This window comes from Plecotus auritus (assembly GCF_963455305.1).
Source record: "Plecotus auritus genome assembly, chromosome: 7".
In the NCBI taxonomy this organism is placed as follows: Eukaryota; Metazoa; Chordata; class Mammalia; order Chiroptera; family Vespertilionidae; genus Plecotus; species Plecotus auritus.
This window is the reverse complement of record NC_137774.1, coordinates 38127595-38142520: the sequence shown is the minus strand read 5'-3', so window position 1 is coordinate 38142520 and position 14926 is coordinate 38127595. Positions and strand designations below refer to the sequence as shown.

Genomic DNA, 14926 nt, shown 5'->3' with positions numbered 1-14926 from the left:
ACTAATAAAAAGAATTTTATTAAACTCACTGAAGTCACATGTCCACATACAACCATCATCACTGTGGTCTGGCCAGTGAGATGTGCTGATACCTCCACTCTGGGGCCCTGAACCACACACCCCAGAACCACCTGGATGTGGAAATTGGGAGCTGTTAGAAAGAGGGAAATGGAAGTCATGTCCACCACAGGCCATTTCAAATAAAACATTGACTTCTGGTTCCCACTCTGACATATAAGAGCTTGGAAGTCCTTACGCTCATTCTTACAATAAAAAAAAAAAAAAAAAGATGAACAATCCAAAAAACAGAAACTCTTTTTCAATCCATCTGAAATTAACTATGACTGTGAAGTACAATACAAGCTAGCCTATCTTCCTGATAAGATGGAAAACATCTTTTCCACTCAAAGTGAGAGACAAAATAAAAAAGCATAAGAGAAGACAGATCTGAACACATCAAAATGTAACACCTCTATTGGCAAAACACACATCAAATTGAGACAAATGGTAAGCTAGAGAAACCATTTGCAAGTTACATGGCAAAAAGGTGATATCCATAACAGTTCAGATTTCCTAGCAATCCAATGGAAAAGAGGGCAAAGGGTCTCAAACCGAAATTCCAAAACAAGGACTAGGCCAAAAAAGTATGTAAAAGATATCCAACTGCAGTTTAAACCAGAGTGAAAAATTCAGATGAAAATATTGCTCTTTCTCACCCTGGACAGGGTGCCTCATCAGTTGGTTGGGGAGTCATCCCATACACCAAAAGGTTGCAGGTTTGATTCCCGGTCAGGACACATACCTAGGTTGTGGGTTCTGAAAATGTTCTGGAACTAGAGAGTGTTTGTGATGTTATGGAACAGTTGCAAAAAATTGTGAATGTACTTGATGTTGGAATTTATACTTGGAAGGATCAAAGAACTAAAATTTACATAATTTAAATTTATTTTAATATAATATTTAAAATACATTTTATTTTACTCAATAGTATAAGGAAAATGCACTAAAGTTCTAAGTATGTGTAAGATAAACACAAAAATGTTTTAAATTGCTATTATTGGGGAGGGGAAGCCCTCTCTGCCATGGCAGCTGAAACAGGCTGCCGCCCAGGACCTGGGACCACAGGCCTCGCAGGACCTGAGGCGAGTTGCTCACAAGCTGAGGTGGGTCCACATCTGAAAATTCAGTGACAGCTGTGCCTGGAGCCTGCTCTGGCTCTGGAGACGGCACCAGAGTTGGCGTTTCCTCTTTAGGTGTTTCTTCATCTTATTCTGGAGCTGCTTCTAGAGATCCAGGAAGAGAATATGTTACACCATAACTGCCTTTTGTGTACCTTCCAAGGAAGGGAACCTCCCATCTCCATCACTAAAATCCCAGTTCAAACCCAAACCCAGGAAGTCCTCCAGACTGCAGGCCATGGGCACTGACCTGAGCAACTCTGTGCTCCTGCCTAACCCCAGCCTCTGGGAGCTCTTCTCTGTGTGGTCCAGCCCCATCCCACCCCCTCACACACACCACCCTCTCTGACTCCGCCTCCTTCTGTGTCTCAGCCTCAGTGGGCTCAGGTGCTCCAGCTGTGAGGGAGATACTGGGCCTGGTTTGGCAGGTCTGGGACTGGAAAGGTGAGCTCTATGGAGGCCAAAAGCGTGATCAGGCTGGGAAATTCTGGTGGCCGATAAAAATCTTGAGGGTACTGGTCCAGCCAGATGCCCAGAGTGCAGAAGATGGCCCCAGGAAGAGAGAGAGATGGACAGCAGGGTCTGAGGCCTGGCCTTTCATTCCACACGGCCCTCCCAGAGCACCACTCAGAGAGCCTGGGGTCCTGTGCCTGCTGCTCCTGCCCATCCAGAAGCCAGACCTACTCCTTGTCCACCTTCAACCTGGCAGTCCTGGCAGAGATGTGTCTGGTCACCCAGGAGGGGCTGGCAGAAAGCCCTCCTAACTGACAGCTCTGGATCAATGAGGGAACCACTTGTACCCCTTCTTCATGGGAACCTGACATGCTCTCTCAGTGTCCCCGTTTCCTCCCCCTACCCTCCCACCCAAATGTCAACTCCATGAGGACAGGGAGGGCTGGTGTCTGCTCTGTTCATGTCACTCATTGACACACAGTAGGTGCTCCAGGAATAGCTGACCAATGAGCGAACAAAGAAAAACCGTCTCCACCTCTGCCGACCCAGAGACCTCCTAACACCTCAGACTTTGGCTCCTGGACCTACATGCTGCCTAATTCACTAGCTGCCTGATTCACTAGCTGCCTGTGGGGTTCTTCTCCTCCCGTTGACATTTACCTCCCATGGGTAGAGAGCAACAGCCACACTGCCACTGAGGAGGTTCTACAGATTAGTGAGCAAGGTCCCTGGATAGGGGTGCAGGCAGGGCTGGGATTAGGAGTGGACGGGTATGAATTTTCTGAGGGGCTCACTCTGTCCACTGACCTCCCCACTCGCCCACACCACCCATATCCACATGCACAGCTCTCTGATTCATGTCCTTTTCTCTAGGAGAAGCCCTCAGACCTCTGCCCTCTTGCAGAAATCCCACCATGAGTGGGATCCAGGGTTCTGCCAGCACCTTGAATTCACACTCCCCATACTCCTCTCCTGGCTCTGACCCAAAACTGACTCACGTTTTCTGCTGGAACAGAGGTCCACAGTCCTCTTCACAGTACGGGAAGATGCGCCATAGGTAGAGGAGGCCAGGATGATGTCACATCGGCTGTCCTGTGGACACTATGAGCCTGTGACTGAATCGCTGAGCCAACTGCAGAATCGCTCCCGATTAGAAGGAAGCTCTGCAGTGCAGGCTTGGGGTCTGCTCTGAACACTGGATATGGTCAATGCCTAGAGACATGTCTGTACCTGGCAGACTTCTCATATATTTGCTGAGTGAGTGAGCCCAAACCAGCCCCATCTCAGATAGCTGGGCGAGCCTGGGCCCCACTGCTCACCCCTGGGGTTTCTGATCTGGCTTCACCCAGGACAGGGACCCATAATGGAATTTCCAAACTCTTTATCTAATGAAAAAAGTGCTTAGCCCTAGGCCTTGAGGAGAATCACGAATTTGGCAGAGACTTTGTCAATAGTAAGAGAAAATGACCAATTGGCTCAAACACAGCCCCTCCAGCAGACCTCTCCAGTGTCCAGACACCCAGAGGCACCCCACTGAGACCCTACTATAACCTATTGGGCCTCATTTCTCCCCATGTTCCGAGGAACAAAGACTCAGAGACATGCAGTGACCTGAAGTTTCACAGCAAACAGGTGGTCAAATGACCACTGTGCTGTGCAGGGGCAGCGGCTCACCTGGTACATTGCTGGTCCCTCACCTGTTGTAGCAAATGCTCTATAATAACAACGAAAGGTGGGGACAAATGTGGGGTCCCTGCCCAGGAAGGTGGGCACCGGTATTTGAGCCCAGGTGGTCAGTACCACACTGGTCCTTTGCTTTCTCTCTTCTGTTTTGACTTGTGAGGAGGGAGTTTATTGGACACCACGAGAGGGTGGGACTGGGGCCACTGGGCTGGTTGCAGCTGGGCCCAGGGCTGGCTGACCGGCCTCCGTGTTCTGTCAGGTGCTCCCATGGGAGGCCAGCGCTGAGTCGGGCACACAGTGAGGCTGACTCCCCGGGAAGCAGAGTCCTGGCTTCCAGGAGGGGCAGGTCTTGACGGGAGAACCTTTCTCAATGGCGGTTTCTGGGTCCTGAGGGCCATCACCTTCAATGATTGTCCAGATCAACCCTGTCTGCCTGACCCCCCACTCGCCAGAGCATTCTGGGTAATAAGCAGAGCAGCTGGGGGCTCCCTGTGGGCTCCACCACGATTCTTTCCAGGTTGTGAGCTCATTCACACTGAAAAGGGTTCCACTTTGTGTTTCCAGAGTCTGTCTCGGTGCTAAACTGAAATGTGAACAGAAAAGCGGCTGGTCCTTCCCGGGCTTGGCCAGGGCAGGGGAAGGGCAGGGGACGGGCAGGCTCGAAGGTGGGATTGGAGCGTCTGAAGATGCAGGTAGGGAAGTGCTTGACGTGGGAGCTTCACGTTGTTCCACTCCACGCCGTCGTTGAGGACCCGCAGTGCGTCCTGAGGGTGCTTGGCCCTGCAGATCAGGCGGCTGATGCCCTCCCGGCACTGGCTCTGGTACTCCACGTCCTTGTCCTTGGTTTTCCTGGGCAAACACATCACCTTCTTGTTGTTCTCCTTGTCCACAGTCATGGACCTGGAGGGCGTGGCTGCAGCCTCACCCCTGCTGGGCAGCCTGCTGAGCTGCAGAGACTGGAAGGTGCACTTGAGGGTGCTGTTGGCAGTAGCCTGGTCTTTGTTCTCGGTGTCTCTCTTCCTGTCTGTGGGCTGCGCTGCCGTCCAGTAATCCACCTGCAGCCCCATCAGCTCAGCACCAGCACCCTGGCTGGAGGAGGACTCATCTCCACTCACAGAAGGGGAGGAGGGAAGGATGTGTGAGGCCTCCTTGTTTGCCACAGACCTGTGTGGCGGGGTGGACGACAGCACGCTAGAGCCCAAACGGGCCACATAATCTCAGTGTCCTTATGCGACCCAGAATGGTCCCACAATTCCAGTTCCACCACCCCCACAAAGGGAATGATGGTCAAGGAATCCTCATTGGGGCTCTTCTGTTTGTAGGTGAGTGTGGCCTCCACGATGGGCAGTTGGTGGGCACAATTGGCCCCTGAGACGTACTGTGTGATTCTCAACACCAAGCCCAGCGTGTCGTGGACAGCCCTGTGGGCCTCCTTGTAGAACAGGTCCTTCCAGGCCAGGTCCTGGAAGAAGCTCTTGTAACAGTAATGCACGGAGCCCAGGTACCTGGACACAGGGTGGGAACCCATCAGGATTACCAGGAAGCGAATGTAGCCCAGCCGGGGGGGGGGGGGGGGGGCAGGTTGTAGGACAGCAGCTCTAGGAAGAGCCACAGCACAGCGCTGAAGTACTGCTGTGCCCCTGCCACCACGATCTTCACAGGCTTCGGGGGCTGGGAATTGAGGTGACAGTACCTCTGTATCCACGAGATGATGGTGCTGAAGGAGGCCTGTACCTCAGCCTTAGAGCAGGTGCACACCCCGGGCAGCATGTGTTGCTGCAGAACTCAGACGGGAACTGCCCCTGCCAGTCGGAGGCGTTGAGGAGGAGGATGTTCTGGGGCAGCTGGTGTCAGAGATGAGGATGTGGTTCAGCTGGTCATACACTGTCTCCCTGGGGATCTGCAGGTGGCTCAGCGGGTCGGGGCAGTGCTTGTTGTCCAGGCTGTGGACCCACTTGTTCCTGGCTGTGCCTCCTGCTGCTCCTTCAGGAATGTGCTTCAGCCCCAGCAGCCCTCCTGCTCCTCTGGGATCTGGTGGAGGGGATGAAGAGAGACTCGGTCTTGGTGATGCACCCACTGGTTGCTTGGGGCTCGTCTTCTCAGGCACATGGTTTGGACCTGGAGGCTCCTCCTGGCACTGGCACTGTGGATGCTCTAGCTCTCCATCTGAGAGCTGGGCAGGGACAGGTCTTCCAAGTATGGCCTGAGCCAGGGCTTCAGGGTCCTGAGGAACGCTCATGGGCCACTGTCACGGTTCCCTAGTGAGTCATACAGCAGATCCAGGTCCTCCACCTCAGGGACCTGCTCCGAAGACTCCTGCTCTGAGTCCAGGACCTCCTTCCACACTTGCACCCTGCGCAGCCACGCCCCAACTTTCTTGTTGGCATCTTGTTGCCTGGTCATGAATGGCGATCTTACTTCTCCTTGGCGCTGCTTTTTGGGCGCCTCAAAGTCGAAGTCCTCCTCCTCCTGGTCCTGCCCGTGCCTGGAATCATGGCTGGCATGTTGCTCCGAGAACATTTCATATTCCATCTCTGAGTAATGAACCCTGGACTGGGTCTTGGGGCCGGCCCGCCCGGTGCTGTCCTCGGGGTCAATGGGCTGGCTGGACAGGGAGGCGATGCTGACCTCACCCACGTAGGTACATGCCTCCATGATGGTGCTATGTAGGCTCAGCATCTGGCCACCCTCAAGGGGTCGCTGCATCACCTCAGCCATGTCGATGGTGCCCAGGGCGAGCTTCCGGTAACCCAGGATGGTCTGGTTTTTACGACGCTGCTTCTGCTGCAGCATGATCTGTAAGCTGTTGCCTTCTCTCTTTAGGAAGTGAGGGTACTGCAGTGAGGTCAGTGCCAGGTCGGTCTTCACGTGACCGCTAGGGGGGGCAGCAGAATCTCATCTGACCTCAAGATGTTTTTGGAGCCCTGCAGTTTCACAGTAATCCCCACAGCACTGAGCTCCTTCTCCAACTTCTTGTAGATCAGCAGCTTGGCTAAGGTGAGGCTACACAGCCTGGGCACGCAGGTGGGGCTGGAGCATTCAAAAACAAGTTCATGGGCACTTGTGTGTTGAGTGCGGTGAGCATGCTGTCCAGGCCCGCAGGCGCCAACATAGCATTCTGATTTCTACCCTGTGTTGGGAGAGGGGGCACATGCCATCAGAGGCAGCTCATAAACTGCCAGGTGAGTTGGGGGCTGCAGCTCAGACCGAACTTCCAGGCACTCAGTGATTGGCAGCAGGAGGTGGGACAGAAGTGACCACAGGTGCCACATGCTAACCTGGCGGCCTTGCAAACTCAGAGACCTAAAGTGACCACAAAGGATGGTCTGAAATTAAAACTTAACTAAATGCAGTTTGTGGTGGGTAGTCAAGTCCTAGGCCTACATCTTCCCTGACGAGGGTCAATCTTTACCTTAACTGAGCCTATTGTCTTTTTGCATCTAGAATAACATATCCTCTGAATGTCAACACAATTTTCCTTTATTCAGATCCCTCAAAGCACAAGCGCCTCTCTGCTCTCTGCAGAGACCACACATCCCCTCATTGTTATTGGGTTCGTTGTTGACTGTTAACTACCCTGCACACACCCAAGTGAAAGAAGTCACCATTTTACTATTCATCCAACCTCAGAGTTTTCCCCACTTTGCTTTCTCCTGGCTCCCTAGTCTATCACCAATGGATTTCATGGGACCCACAGAGGTCTCCTGTTTGAATTTTAATGTATAAAATAAGGTGCAAAGCTGCCATTCTCCAGAGCATTATCTCCATCCATTTGAGATTTTGTTTCCCAGCAATTGGTGACACTTTGGCTCAAATAAATTCACAAAAATTCTTCACAGGTTTGAAAATTTTTTACATTGACATGAGAAAAGATACTTGACAGGAAAAGTAGAATTGTAGGGGAGGAATGATGAAACACATTAGTACCTTAGGTCATTTCTTAGCAGAGGATGGACAGCACCTCCCTGTATTAACAGCATCAGTCCTGGGATTTCTGACAAAACATCTCATTCTAAGATGGGAACACAGAGGCTTTTCCTGGGGTGGGAGGGTCTGGATATTAGGACAATGGGGTGGGACTTGTATGTGATCCCACAATTGACATGTCAACAGGGCAGCACAGCTGACATGTCAACAGGACGGGATCATATCCAGGTCCCACAGCAGTGAAGAGATGGATCGCTAGCCTTGATAACAGGTCTCCCTCCTGGTATGTTGCGCAGCCCAAGGAGACCCCAGCTCCTGACCTGGAGGGTCTATGGGGATGTGGTTCTCGGGGCAGCAAAGGGTAAAGCAACAGACTTGGTTCCTTGAGCCCCATGTCCTTTTGGCAAAAGCATCCCCACTAATCACGATGATGTGTAAGTGTGGGAGAAGGTGTGTAAGGATTGTCAGAACAACATGGACACGTGGAGATGGGCGTTAAAAAGAGAAAGTCTGTAGAAAAATGAAAAAATACTCTTGACTGAGAATAAAGTGAAATGGAACAATGTCTCTCCTCTGATATTCCTAACACTTTGTGGGCAGTGACTTTGCATCTCTTCTGAAAGGGGATGGACAGTGAGAGTGGGTTGTGGGGAGGATACGGGCCCCAGATTCCTTTGGAAATTGGACTCTAGGAGGGACCTAGGGGCCTAGCAGAGCAGCTTCTGGAACCCAGGGCTCTCTTCAACTACATGGGATCCTGGAGTCTGGGTCATCTCAGCACCTGCACTCACCCCGCAGCCATGCTGCACACTGGAGGATGGATGGGGCACCTGTGCCTCCTGCAGGGGCATGGAGTTGAGGACCCCATCTGATGCCTCCGGTCTGTTCTCCTGTGTGGAGCTCTGTAAAGACAGTTCCCAGTCACCAGGGGAAAGCCTCAGAGCCCTGTTTTGCTGGTTCTGTGACCCCTGTGACCCTCCACTCTAGACACACACACAGTGTGATCCGTTCAGACCTCCACTGCAGAGGAAAAGGAGTGACAGCCTGAGGGCTAGGACTCCCATTGGCACAGATAAGTGACCCCTCTGGAAGCCCATCTCCAACAGCCTGCCCTGCCCTGCCCTGCCCTGCCCTGGGGTGTGATCACAGCAGAGCCTCTAGGTGATCCGCTGCCCCAAAAGCTGTACCTGCCCCAGGGGTCTCCCTTCAGGTTCCTCTTCCCAATACATGAAGAGGAGGGGATGTGGGTTGCACAGGGATGGTGCACAAAGGTGGCCTGGCCTGAATGGGTCTGACCCAGCCCACCTTGTGTTACCTGAGGCCATATTTTTTAAAATGGCCAAAAACATCGGGGACGAGGGTTGAACCAACGTCTGCACCGTCTGGAAAAGCTCTCACTGCGGGGTCTCCGAAAGCAAGAGCACCAATCACTGGGAACACAGCAAGAGAACATCTTGCATTGGCAAATGCCTCTTGGCAAGTGAGTTGCCTGTGGGGCTAGATGTGGGGGCCTGGTTACAGGGTTTCCAAGTTCTATTGGTTAGTGACCTCAGTACCTGGGATTGTCTTGCCTGAGTCCCCTCATCTCATGACAGCTATGCAAATAGTCCTGTGGGTGCTGTCAGTGGACCTCTCTTCCCCGTGAAGCACCTGATCTGTACACAGTGGCACCAACACACCCCTAGCACCCTAGAAACTCTGGGTGCAGCCAGGATCCCAGAGTTGAGGAAACTGACCTGGGCTCAGACTCAACCCCTCATTCTTACTTCTTCTGGATCCTGGATAAGTCATTGTGCCTATCAGGGCCTGTCTCTCTCCTGCCTGCACAATGGGTTATGCAGCAAGTGCTTCTGAGGGCTGTTCAGGCTCATGTGGGGAGTAGCTGTAAAGTAGGAGGAGGACTGTCACATGTAGGTAGTGCCTCAACCTCTTTTTCCTTCCTGTTGTCACCTCCTCTGAGTCTGCTTTTCTTCTAATCCTACCCAAGATCATCACATCTAGAGTGTGTGTGTGTGTGTGTGCGCGCGTGCGCGCGCGTGCATGCCAGTGCTCCATTTCTGGATCCCAGAAAAAAACAGCCCCACATAGGGAGGAACAGGCAGGAGCTGCCCAGTACGTCAGGATTTCTAATTTCCAGACCAACTCTGTGGGGGAGGTGGGAGCCTTGGCCTGGAAGGTCTGAACATTCCTGAACTCTGGACTCTGAATATCATGTACCCTGTCCAATCCCTGCCTGACTATGGGCTTCTGTTTCCCACTTATACAATGAGGGTGTGATTCAGGACTGTGTAAGCATGAGCTCAGCATAAGGGGGCCCAGCCTCAGCTTTCTCCACCATGGGTGGATTGTGGACTGAGGTGCACCTTTGTGATTCCAGATCTGGGCGCCTTTTCAGACAAATACTGTCTAGGCTGCCAAATGCTCACCGTCTCCCCCAGGCCATTTCCATGTCTGTACACGATTCCACCAGCACCGCCTTTTCCAGAGCCCCTGATGGAACCTGGGTGCACCTAGGACCCCACCTTGAGGACACACAGCTGGGTTTATCTCACGCTCTGCATTCTGACCATCTGTGATCCTGGGCAAGGTATGGACCTCTCGGGTCACCGGTTCTCTCCTCAGTGACTCCCCATGGTCTTCACCTTCCTCATGTGGTGTGAATGTGTGCCCTCCCCTTAAGTGTGGGTGTCAGTAGTGACTCCATAGAAGATGGCAAAAGGATTCAACATGACCTCCATGATTTGGTTCTAAAAGTTAGTGCCTAGCCCAGCCAGAGTGGTTGAGCATCATTCTGGGCACTGAAAGTTTGCTGTTTGGTTCCTGGTCAGGGCACGTACCTAGGTTGTGGGTTTGATCCCTAGTTGGGGTGCATACAGGAGGCAACCAATTGATACTTCTCTCTCACATTGATGTTCCTCTCTCTCTCTCTCTCTCTCTCCCCCCCCCTCACCCCCTCCCGCCCCGCTCTGCCTCAAGTCAATTTTTTGAAAAAGAAATTTAATTTAACAATTTTAAAGCAAATTCATTTTTTTTATTTTTTAATCTTTATTGTTGAAAGTGTTACATATGTCCCCTTTTTCCCCCATTGATCTCTTCTAGCCAATCCCTGCCCCCCACCCCAGGCCTTCACCACCCTATTGTCTGTGTCCCTGGGTTATGCTACATGCATTCAAGTTCTTTGGTTGATCTCTTCCCACCCTGAAAAGTTTTTTAAAAAGTCAGTGCCTACCACTTGCTCACTCTGATCTGTTCTCTTCCCCACACACACACACACACTGAGGAATAAGCCTCTGTGCTGTGAGCTGCTATCTGGAGAGACCCACATGGCCTAGCACTGAATGAGACCAACAGACAGAGAGGAAGTCAGGCCTTCCATCCAAACTGAATCCCAGAGTCCCCCCGAGTGAGCTCAGACCCTCAGTGACACGGATCCTGCCTCAGGTGACACCACAGTAGTTCCAGCTGAGCCATGTAGGATTTCTCGTCACAGACGTGTGAGCTAATAAGTGTGTCTTGGTTAAGTCTCTAATGTGGGGGAACTCTCAGCAATAGATCACTAGCACGGTCATCCCACATCAGGCCCTGGCCCTGCCCTCCTATCTCCCTCATTTTTCTCCTTCCAGGTCCCTCCAGCCCCCACCCTCTCATTTCTAACACCCTCTGCCTCCAGTTTTGAGGATGGCTGTGAAACTTAGGAAAGGACCCTGGAAAGTAGAGCCAAACTGAAAAGTGTAATTTAAAATAGGAAACAGCATCTGTTGAGACCACAGTTCTGAGCTTCCAAGGTGAGGAGACGCTCCACGCAAGGCGGGTGGCTGTTCCTCCAGGCCCATTGCCAGTGCGCACAAGTGCACTGACCATCACCACGGACCTCTAAGGTAGACCTGCCCCTTGATTTCCAGACCTCCATTTAATTTCACAAAGCTTTCATCAGCTGCCATTGTGAAATCAGGATGAAGAAGGTAGACAAGTACTTACTCTTCTTTCTGGTTTAGGAATTGCACCCTAAAGAGAGTCTGTACAATGTTCCCGCGATGGGCTCACGTTCTCAGTGCTTATGGTCCTCAGGGTCAACGTTAGCACTCCTCACACTCCATTAGAATTTCCTTTCTATCCGTGTCACCAACAGGGCTGAACTCCTTGAGAGCAGGGACCCTTTGTGTGGTCCAAAGTTAATACCCATTTGTCCTGAGACATTTTAGCTTGTGCCATGCGGGGTGCCGTACAAGGCTGTTAGTCTATCCTCACCAGGGTGGTTCAGAGCATCGAAAAGGATTGATTTAAAAGGAGAAGCCAGGCTGATCCACAACCTCGTTCGCCTTGGGCCATGAGAAGAAATGGCCTCTGGGCTCTGGTGAGACGGAAGAGCCTCAGGAAAAAGCTCAGCTGAACCAGGGCTCAGGGGCTGAGGGCGGAGAGAAGCTCTGACCCCAGAAGAGATTTGGAAGCGGTGCCTGTGGAGGAGATGAGTGTGGACCCCGGACCCTGGGACATTCCCTGTCCCCTCTTCAGTGCTATGGGCCAACAGAGGAGATGCTCAGAATGCTGTTCAGTGCAAGTGGAGCAGGGTGGATTTTCTGTCCAAGTGCAGGTGGCAGTCCGTGTTCAGGAACTGCTTGCTGCTGGTTAAACCCTACAGCATTCTGCAACGTGGATGCCAGGGGGCACTTAAGACCATATTTTGCCCATGTACTGGTGGGAGATGAAGTCAAACAAAATGTGGGTTCCCAGGGGCAGCCCTGACATAAAGGGTCCCTGCCCCAATGCTCATCAGTCAATTTCCCCCAAAGTCCCATTGTCCTGGGCCTCAAGAACATCACATTTGTAGAGCAGATGGTTCCTGAGAGACTAATTATTCCCAGCCTATAAGTCATAGTAACACGCTGGAGGCCCAGAAGAAACAGACTTGCTCAAGGCTCTGAAGGTTTATAAAGTTAATTTTTATAGAACCTAAATTAAATTTGTTTAAGAATATTTCATTACATTTTCTTTAAAATAAACTGTAGATTACTCAATAGTATGAGAAAAATAGAGTAACATTGTTAGCATATATAAAATAGACACAAATATTTTAAAACTGTATCTATAGGGCTTGTAGGAGCCCCATCTGCCATGGCAGCTGACATGCGCTCTGGCCCAGGACCTGGGACCACAGGCTTCCCAGGAGCTGAGGTGAGTTGCCCACAAGCTGCAGGTGGTTCCACATCTGGAAGTTCAGTGACGGCTGTGCCTGGAGCCTGCTCTGGCTCTGGAGAGGGCACTAGAGTTGGCATTTCCTCTTTAGGTGTTTCTTCATCTTGCTCTGAGCTGCTTCTGTAGATACAAGAAGAGAACATGTTACCACCATAACTGCCTTTTTTGTGCCTTTCTAGGAAGGGAACATCCCATCTCCATCACTGAAGTCTCAGTTCAAGCCCCCACCCCAGGAAGTCCTCCAGACTGCAGGCCACAGTCCCTGACCTGAGCGACTCTGTGCTCCTGCCTAACCCAGCCTCTGGGAGCTCTTTCCTCTGTGGCCCAGCCCCATCCCCTCCCCACTCACCCACACTTCCCAAATCCACATGCACAGCTCTCTTTGACTCCCTCCATTTTTTCTAGGAGAAGCCCTCACACCTCTGCCATCTTGCAGAAATCCCACCATATGTGGGAACCAGGGTGTTGCCACCTTCTCCAAGTCACAGTCCCCATACTCTCCTTAAGGCTCTGTTCCAAAGCCCATTCACTTTTTCTGCTGGTCCAGAGACCCACTTTCTGCTTCAAAATATGAGAAGATGCGGGGATACTTCGAGGAAGAAGTCACATTGACTGTCCTGTGGACGCTACCTTCCTGTGCAGCCTAGTGTGACTGAGTCACTCCTGACTAGAAGGAAGCGCTGGAGTGCAGTCTGGGGACAGGGCATTTGCTGAATGAATGAGCCCAAACCAGCCTCATCTCAGATAGATGGGTGAGCCTGGGGTCCCATTTCTCACCCCTAGGATTTCTAATCGACTTGACCCACTACAGGGATGCATAATGGAATCTCCAATCTCTTTATCACAAGAGAAAATAGCTTAGCCTAAGGCCTGAGGAGAATCACAAATAAGGCAGAAGCTTCTTTAAGAAGAAAATGGCCAATTAGAACAACCATAGCCCCTCCAGCCACCTCTCCAGTGTCCAGGCACCCAGAGGGCCTTTTCCCAGGAGGAACCAACCCCTACCCCCCTGAGTCCCTACAATAACCCTATGAGGCTGGGCCTAGGCTCTCCCCATGTTCAGAGAAACAAACACTCAGAAAGATGTAGTGACCTGAAGACTCACAGCAAGCAGGTGGCTGAGTGGCCACTGTGCTGTGGAGGGGCAGGGCTCACCTGGTACATGGTTGGTCCCACACACGTTGGTTAGTAGCAAATGTTCTGTATTAACACAGAAGGGTGGGTGGGGACGATGGTGGGGCCGCTGCCCAGGAAGCTGGGCACCAAGTACTTGATCAGTTTGCCCAGTCACTGTTCCTAGGCAGCCTGCACTGTACATCCTTCTATTTTATTTTATTTTTGCCCTGTAAGGGTCAAGTTTATTTGGAAGCCTGAGTGAGTGGTGTTGGGGTCAATATGAAGGCCCAGGGTTGGGATGTCTGGCCTCCATGTTGGGCTCAGGATGCCCCCCAGGGAGGCCAGTCCTTGGCCTCTGGCCACCCAGCTCTGAGTCTGGGTACAGGATGGAGCCAGCTCCCTGGGAAGCAGAGTCCTGGCTCCAGGGAGGGCAGGTGGAGAAGGTGAGGAAAGTTCTCACTACGTGGGTCAGGGTCCAGAAAAACAGACATGCTCAAAGCTCTGAGGGTTTATAGGGTTAAATTTTATAGAATCTAAATTAAGTTTATGTTTAGGAATATTTCATTAAATGTTCTCTAAATACACTCTATGTTACTAAATATCATAAAAAATACAGTAAAATTGTAAACACATGTAACATGAACACAAAACGTTTAACACTACATCTAAATAGGGGTGGGGGTGCCCTTTCTTCCATGGCAGTTGACAATCGCTGTGGCCTAGGTTCTGGCACCACAGGCCTCACAGAAGTTGGGTGAGTTGCTCAAATGCTGCAGGTGGTTCTTCTGCCTCTAGAAGTTCAGTGAAAGCTGGGCCTGGATCCGGCTCTGGCTCTGGAGAGGCCACTTGGGTGGCGTTGCCTCTTGAGGGTTTTCCTGATGTTGCTCTGGAACGGGTTCTGTAGATCCAAGAAGAGGACATGTTACCACCCTCACTGCCTTTTGTGTGCCTTCCAAAGGCACACTCACCCACACCACCTCCAGAGGCCTCTTCCTCCTCCTGTCTCGGCCTCAGTGGGCTCAGGTGCTCCCGCTGTGACTGGAGGTACTGGGCCTGGTTTGGCAGGTTGAGGACTGGAAAGTTGAGCTCTATGGAGGCCAACAGCATCATCAGGCTGGGAAATTCTGGAGGTGCTGGTCCAGCCAGATGCCCAGCGTGCAGGAGATGGCCCTGGGGAGAGAGAGAGGTGGGCAGCAGAGTCTGAGGTGTGCCCATTCCTTCCACACGGCCCTCCCAGAGGTCCTTTGCCTCCTGCTCCTGCCCACCCAGAAGCCAGACCGACTACTTGTCCACCTTCAGTCTGGCAGTCCTGGCAGAGACGCGCCTGGTCACCCAGGAGGCGCTGGCAGAAAGCACTCCTAACTGACAGCTCTGGA

The 14926-nt window shown here is 51.8% G+C and overlaps 1 protein-coding gene across 1 annotated transcript in view; it reads right to left on the bottom strand.

Annotated features, from left to right (window-relative positions):
• Positions 1–13598, bottom strand: part of LOC308252550 (phosphofurin acidic cluster sorting protein 2-like) — a gene marked incomplete at both ends in the record, with an annotated part of 29382 nt that extends 15784 nt beyond the window's left edge. Inside the window, 8 exon segments of the mRNA XM_080677349.1 lie at positions 4037–4214; positions 4565–4819; positions 5198–5345; positions 5567–6197; positions 6200–6351; positions 6354–6444; positions 8033–8143; positions 13590–13598. Of these exon segments, the coding sequence (XP_080533475.1) occupies positions 4037–4214; positions 4565–4819; positions 5198–5345; positions 5567–6197; positions 6200–6351; positions 6354–6444; positions 8033–8143; positions 13590–13598 (1575 nt within the window).
• Between the last annotated feature and the right edge of the window lie 1328 nt (positions 13599–14926).